Below are 6,863 nucleotides of genomic sequence, written 5' to 3'. Positions count from 1 at the left end.
GTTCTTTAGGAAAAGGAAAGGAAGGAAGGAAACTAGCATTAACTGAGCACTTACTATGAGTTACACAAAGTTCTAGCAATGAGGATTCATCTACAAGCAAAAAGACTGGTTGGTCTTTGGGGAGCTTACATTCTAAAGGCTTTGGGAAGAGGTGCCGAGCAAAGATCATGCGAAAAGAAGATGAAAACCAAGGAGCAGGAGATGAAGGCCAGCTTGGGTCCCTTCACAAAATGGAGGCCCCAGGAGGAACTTAGCAAGGGGAGGAGGGTTTTATACAGGGAAATTCCAGGTTGTGAAGGCTTTGGATGGTGAGATGTTCCAGACCAATGAAGGAGGCACCAGAACAGAGGGTTCTGTGGGAGAACACAGCTCCTCACTGGGGGGAAGGGGGGGGAAAGACTGGCCAAAAATAGCAATGTTGAGCTGGGCCTGAGAGTCAGGATAGGATTTTCAACAGAGAGATGGGGGAGAAGCCTTTCAAAGTGTAGGGATTGTAACATAGCATGACAAAATGTGATATATGATATAATATAATATGCATAGAGTTTAAAGGTTCACAGAACTCATATATTAAAAAGGCAGGAACAGAAAGACATATCTCAGTCCTTCTGAGTGGCTCATTATGACTATGGGTTCAATTTAAGAATAAGGGTGGAACCCAACCAAGACTCTATGGGAAGGGCCTCAAAAGTAAAGCGAAGGATTTGGGAATGGATCCAATAGGGATGAGAAGTCACTTAACTTTTTAGGCATGTAACTGAGATGGTCAGAACGAGGCAATTAAGAGTATTCGTGTCTATGCAATGATGTTGAAGGATGAATGGAAGGAAAAAGCAACTAGAGGTAGGGAAATTAAATGGGAACTTGCAAAAGCTTAGGGAGATCCCTGCACGTGTCCAACCTTTTAAAGGGAAGAATTTCAGACATTGTAAATCACATTTTCAAAGCATCAGAAAGAATGAGTCTAAAATAGCTGATTTCATTTCCTTTCTGTAATAACACAAATATTTTAAAGTCCAAAAAAAGCACTGCAACTAATTGCTATGAGCAGTCCCCTTTCCAAGCAAGAAGTTGACTGAAGAAGAGCCACTAAAAATTTTAGAACCAAACAAAAATGTTAATTCTTGGGATCAGAATTTTAGAGCTGGAAGAATCCCTGGGGATCACCGGAATCAATCCCTCCTTTTCAGAAGAGAAAACTAAAGCCCAGAGATGATAAGAGAGTTAAGCAGCAGGGCCAGGATTTAAATCCAGCCCTCATTTCAGATCCTTAGTCCTTTGGATTGAATGGCATAACCTAATAAATAGGGAAATAAATAGCTGTCATAGCACCCAACCTAACACGTTAGCTTACTGGTCAGTCCCGAAACATCGGTGTGAGGCTGAAGAAGCTGTTGACACTCTTGGCCTTGAAGTTAAGAGAGACTCGTGTTCGATTCTATCCTTAGACACAAATTGTGACCCTAGGTAAATCACTCTCAATGAGTCTCAGTTTCCTCATTTGTAAAATAGGATAATAACCATTCTCCTTTAACAGGGTGGTTGTCAAGATTAAATGAGATAACAAAATACCATACAAGCTTTAAAATACTACATAAACAAAAGCTATTAAATTATTAAAATCAAATTATCTCTGCTTAGAGGAACCTTAAAGAGGTTGTCCAACAAGAGATCCATGTGGTGATTTGTCTGTTTTGTTTTTTAAAAGTCAAACAAAAATTAATAAAAATAGATGAACCATCAGGAAGAAATTAGGCCAAATAGCATATGATTTTTAAGAAAAACACTTCTAACTGCCTGCTTCTGGCACAGAGGATGGATGGTAGCTGAGTGCTAGTAGCCGAGCACTGCCCCAACTCCATAATTCTCACCCCTAACAAATTGCCTAGAAGCAGCAGAGTGCTTGTAGTTCAGGATCACTTGAAGCTCTTAAAGGGTGAAAGATTCCCTAACATCATCATCATCATCATAAATTGCATTTATAGAGAGCCTGCTCCAACCCCGGCAGTGTGCTAAGTGATTAACAAGCACTTAGGTCCTCATTAGGTTCTCACAACTCTGTGAGGTGGGTGATTATTATCCCCATTTTATAGTTGAAGAAACTGAGGCAAACAGATGTGAAGTAACTTAACAGTTGTTTAAACTTGTAGCTATTTAGGGTAGAGAAGGCCTGTTTGCTTCCAACAGAAAGATATATTGTCCCATCTCCACCAGTTCCGCTTCCAGAAAATAAACAGGGATCACGGCATCCTAGGAGAGGTAGCAATGGGAGGCTCCTTGAAGCCCATACAGGCCAATACCCTTCTCATAAAGGGTGAGAAAACAATGAGGTAGAGAGATCAAGAGGACTTTTTTTAAGAATGAAGAGAACTGATCCCCCTAATACGACAACTAAGTCTTATGGGATAATCCATTATTTAAAAAACAAAACCAAAAACCAATAACACTCTTGGATACTTACTCCAGTTAAATGATCCCTTCTACTCTAAGAAGTTCAGACCCATATCAACAAAAAACATCAGTAGCTTTAGGATAGCCTCTTTTCTTATTCTCAAGTAACTACAGCGGGAAAAAGTGGCCTTGGTGAAATCAGACTAGTTTGGAAGCCACAGTGGAAAAGGGAGTACCCTCCCCAAATTAATGAAGCTCGGTCTCACACTAGGTTGGCCCATCTATGAGTCGCATGTTTTGTGTACCTGGGAACAGAACAAGCTACCCTTGGGCTCCAGAGGAGCCATCCACACCCTGCCACATACAAACACACCTCAGCCTTGGGCAAAGGCTTTCAACAAGAATGCTCACAAGGCTGGAAATCTTTTTTTGCGCTTGACACCGAGGGTTCAAGTTGTTCTTTTCCCTAATAGGGTCTTTTTTCTCTTTTGAGATTTCATCAGGATCAAGAGCTGAAAGGCTCTCTGAGGTCATCTCATACAACCGCTCTTCCAACAAGTGCGCCTCCGATCTCCACTTGAACATTTTCACCAACAAAGAACTCATTACTCACCAGCAGGCCAGTCCACTATCATCCAGCTCTAATTGTAGGAATTCTCCTTATCTAGAGCCAAAATCTGCTTTCCCAATATAAGAATTTTATGGAATGATGCCTTTCTTGCTTCCCATACACCTTGCCGGTAAAGTGAGCTGGAAAGACCAATTAATTTCTAAAAATCACAAATTGGGGACATGACTAAAACTTTTCCAAATGGTGTCATTATGGGGGTGAATCACGAATTATTCATAAAAGGCTGCAGGTAATGAGAACAACTCACCATTTATAGGAGAGATGTATTTCTTGCTTAGATTTTTTTTTTTCTAATTGCCTTTCCTATAAGAACACAATTTCGAAAATGTCCACATATCAAAGTCAAAGAAAATCTATTTATTTCTCAGGTCCTGATTCAATGTTCTGCCATAAAGGAAGCTGAGCCTTTGGACAGCTGTGACACAATGGGGAAAGCAATAGCCTATATGATATTCTCAACTGTTTACCACATATATACCATAAAGGACCGTTTTGTGTGTGTGTGTGTGTGTGTGTGTGTGTGTGTGTGTGTGTGTGTATAAATTTTGGAGATAATCTATACATTTGGTTGAACTGTTTTGATTTATTTTGAGATAATGGGAACACATACCTGGTTTATGTTTTCCAGTTTCATAGGAACTCTTTGTGTCGGACCTGGACTGCATTCAGAGCTCGTATTGGTCTGATCAGCCATAGTCGGACACACTGTAATTCAACTCTTAACATAGTGATGTCATTTTGCTCCTCTTTGAGTTCGAAGGACAACAACCAACTAAGGTTGAAGAAAAAGTGAAATTAGCATGTGCTTGGGCAGAAATATGGATTTAGGGATTGCAAGGGGAGCTCAGGAGGCTTTCTGATGAGCCTTGCAACAAGGTTCTAAGTGGGCCAGAACACCTAGTGGGGAACGCGTGGGGAATGGGACAAGATATCTTTCTGTTAGGTGAGAGTGAACAGATCTTCTCTACCTTAAATAGCTACAAATTTAAACAACTGTTAAGTTACTTCACATCTATTTGCCTCAATTTCTTAAATTATAAAATGGGGATAATAATCACCCACCTCACAGAGTTGTGAGGACCTAATGAAGACCTAAGTGCTTGTTAATCATTTAGCACTTTTTTTTTGGGGGGGGGGGAATAAGCTAAAGATGTTGAAAACCAAGTAAAATCATAGTGGACTAATTTAGAGCAGGGAAGATATCATAGGATTGAAGAATTAAAGGTACTGTAGAGGCCATCTAAGCAACTCCTCCACTTTATAGACACATGTATAGAAGATGACTTGCATAAAATCTTCTAAAGAGGGCCAGGGCATGAATTGATATTCACCAGCTCTAGGACTCTTTCTATTCTGCCAGGCTGCAGCTTGAAAGAATAGCCCCCAAAATGAAGTTCCATCTACCCTAAGACCCAGGAGTTTCCTTTTATTGACACTTCTCAGGCCAACAACACATGAACAAACCACCCCTATCACTCCGGTCTGACCCAATGGAACCCTGAATGTCAACGAGTGGATTCCTCCATCAACGAGATTCCTAAAAATTGCTCTAAGTTAAAAAGCAAAGTCCCCTGGCTCTTGTAGGCTGCACTGTATCCAGAAGGAGGAAGACAGCTATCAGGTACTTGAGCCAGCTTAGAGTCAGTGCCCTTCTGTTCTCCTCTGGGAACATTTGAGGAAGGACCCGGCTCCAGAGAAGGGTATGACTGCAAGACTCAAAACCATGTGGCAGGAGGAACAGGTGGAAGAACGAGGAAGTGTAGCCCGGTGAAGAGAAGATTAAGGGGGAACATGACAGCCGGTTTCAAGTATCTGAAGGGTTGTCACATGGAAGAAGGATTAGGCTTGTGATACTTGGCCCCAGAGGGCAGAACTATGTGTAACTGGGGAAAGCTGAAGAAAGATTTCATCTCGATATAAGGAAAAACTTCCTAATAATTAGAATTGAGTGGGCTGCCTCAGGAGAGAGTGGCTGCCCATCCCGGGAAGTCTTCTAAGGATGGCTGCGAGAAATTGCTGTGCAGGTACAGGGAAACCCAATGACTTTGAGAATCTTGCCATTGTTAAGGATCAGGTCATAACTCCAAGTTCCAAGTCCTCATTGTTTCAGGGGGGAAAGGATTCATTTCCAGCCCTTGCTGGGGGAGAGAGAGCAGGCAAATGGTTACCTGACTAATTACTAAAGTCATGAAAGCTCCTAATTTCCTAAAGGAAATTCCTGTTATTTACAGAGTGGCACCAAATCCAGCCTCTGACACTTAGTAGCTGGGTGATCCTGAGCAGATCACTGCCCTTGGTTTGCCTCAGTTTCCTCATCCGTCAAAGGTGCAGGAGAAGGAAATGGCCAACTGCTCCAGTGTCTTTACCAAGAAAACCCCAAAGGGGTCACAAAGAGTAGGATACCACTGAAATGAGGGAAGAACAAGAACTAACGGCTCTTATAAAGAAAAGGGGTCGCTAAAACATCCCTCTCTGTCAAATTGTCCCTCTTTACTCGGTTTATTCCCTTGTTTCTAGACTACAAAGGGGAGCGCAGTAGTAATTGGAAGAGATCATCGGGTCATAGATTTAGAGTTAAAAGGGACCACAAGGGGTTACAGAGGAAGCCGCACAGCTGCTGAGTGCCCGAAGTTAGATTTGAACTCAGGCCCCACTACTTCCGCTCCCAACCCTTTAGGGAGAGAGCTCTACTTCCCGAGGGGTCGGAAAGGCTGAAAAGCAGGGACAGACGGAAGGCTGAGGCTCATGCCTGGACCCTGTGTGGGCTCCGAGGCCTCCAGTTTTCTCGAGTGACAAAGGAGGAAACTGAGGCAGCGGGGAAAGGCCCTCGGCTCCAGGTCCCGCGGCCAGCTAGGGCCTTGGGGAGCTGGGCTTAGATCCCAGGGTCCCAAGTCCAAGCCTAGGCTCTGCCGGGGGCCTCTAACGGCTTTGAGGTCTGGGCCAGGAACCCGGTGCTGGGGGGAGGGGAATGCTAAAGAACGCCGGAGCGGACGCCGGGGGGCGAGATTCAAACCCGGTCCCGCGAGCACCTCCCCAGCCTGGGGGGCTCCCAACTCCCTTCGCCGCTCTAGGCCTCAGTTTCCTCCACCGGCAAAGGCCGGGGTTGAGCCGGGTGGTTCCTCCGGGCCCCGCCCACACTCGAAGCCCGTCAGGGGGGCCTCAGTTTCCCCATCGGTCACCGCGCCCGTTCCGGGGCAGACCCCGCCCTCGCCCCCGTCCCTGCCGATGGCCGCGGCTCCTACCCAGATACTCGTAGTCGGGCAGCGCTAAGCGATCGGGGCTCAGCATCCTCCGGCTGGCTGAGGCTGCGGCCCCCCGCCTTCTCGGCTTCCGTAGCGCGGTCCCCGTTGCCATGGCAATCACAAGGCCAGCAAAGAGGCGAGGAGAGGCTGGTAGGAGGGTGGTGCACGCAAAGGGGCTCCGGGCTGCAACTCGGAGCAAGTCCAGTGAGTTCCGGAGGGCTTCGGGCCCGCCCCGGGGAGTGGGCCGCGGGGGCTAACCGGTGGCTGCGCGCGCCATATATAGACAGGCAGCCGCCGGGAACCTTCTAGGGCCGGCGGCCCCGCGGGGACCGAGAACGGGGCACGCCCAAGCATTCATTAAGCGCCTGCTGTATACCACCAACTGAGCTGGAGCTGAGGCTGGGAAGACAGAAGTGAAAGCCCAGCCTGCCCTCGTTCTGTTGGAGGAGACAAAAGTGCCCAAAATGAACAAATAAATGAACGAACATTTATCATTCTCCTTTTCCTGGCCCGGAGCCTCCCCTCAAGATGCTTAGGAAAGGGACTTTTGGAGGATACAGTGTATACTCGGGAATGAAGGAACAAGTATTATTAAGTAG

General features: G+C 45.6%; 1 protein-coding gene across 3 annotated transcripts in view; it reads right to left on the bottom strand.

The window, feature by feature from the left end:
* The window catches only part of CSTPP1 (centriolar satellite-associated tubulin polyglutamylase complex regulator 1), a 150,595-nt gene extending 144,000 nt beyond the window's left edge, over positions 1 to 6,595 (bottom strand). For 2 of the 3 annotated variants that reach the window (XM_074273837.1, XM_074273836.1), the window contains exon 1: positions 6,265 to 6,595. In XM_074273837.1, the coding sequence (XP_074129938.1) occupies positions 6,265 to 6,376 (112 nt within the window). In that variant the 5' untranslated portion in view covers positions 6,377 to 6,595. Of the gene's footprint in view, positions 1 to 3,632; positions 3,750 to 6,264 lie in introns of those variants that run through there. The other variant, XM_074273838.1, reaches the window with a different exon arrangement.
* Positions 6,596 to 6,863: the final 268 nt, after the last annotated feature.

The sequence above is a fragment of the Sminthopsis crassicaudata genome, chromosome 6, assembly GCF_048593235.1.
Source record: "Sminthopsis crassicaudata isolate SCR6 chromosome 6, ASM4859323v1, whole genome shotgun sequence".
NCBI classification, from domain to species: Eukaryota; Metazoa; Chordata; class Mammalia; order Dasyuromorphia; family Dasyuridae; genus Sminthopsis; species Sminthopsis crassicaudata.
This window is presented reverse-complemented; position numbering and strand designations above follow the sequence as displayed.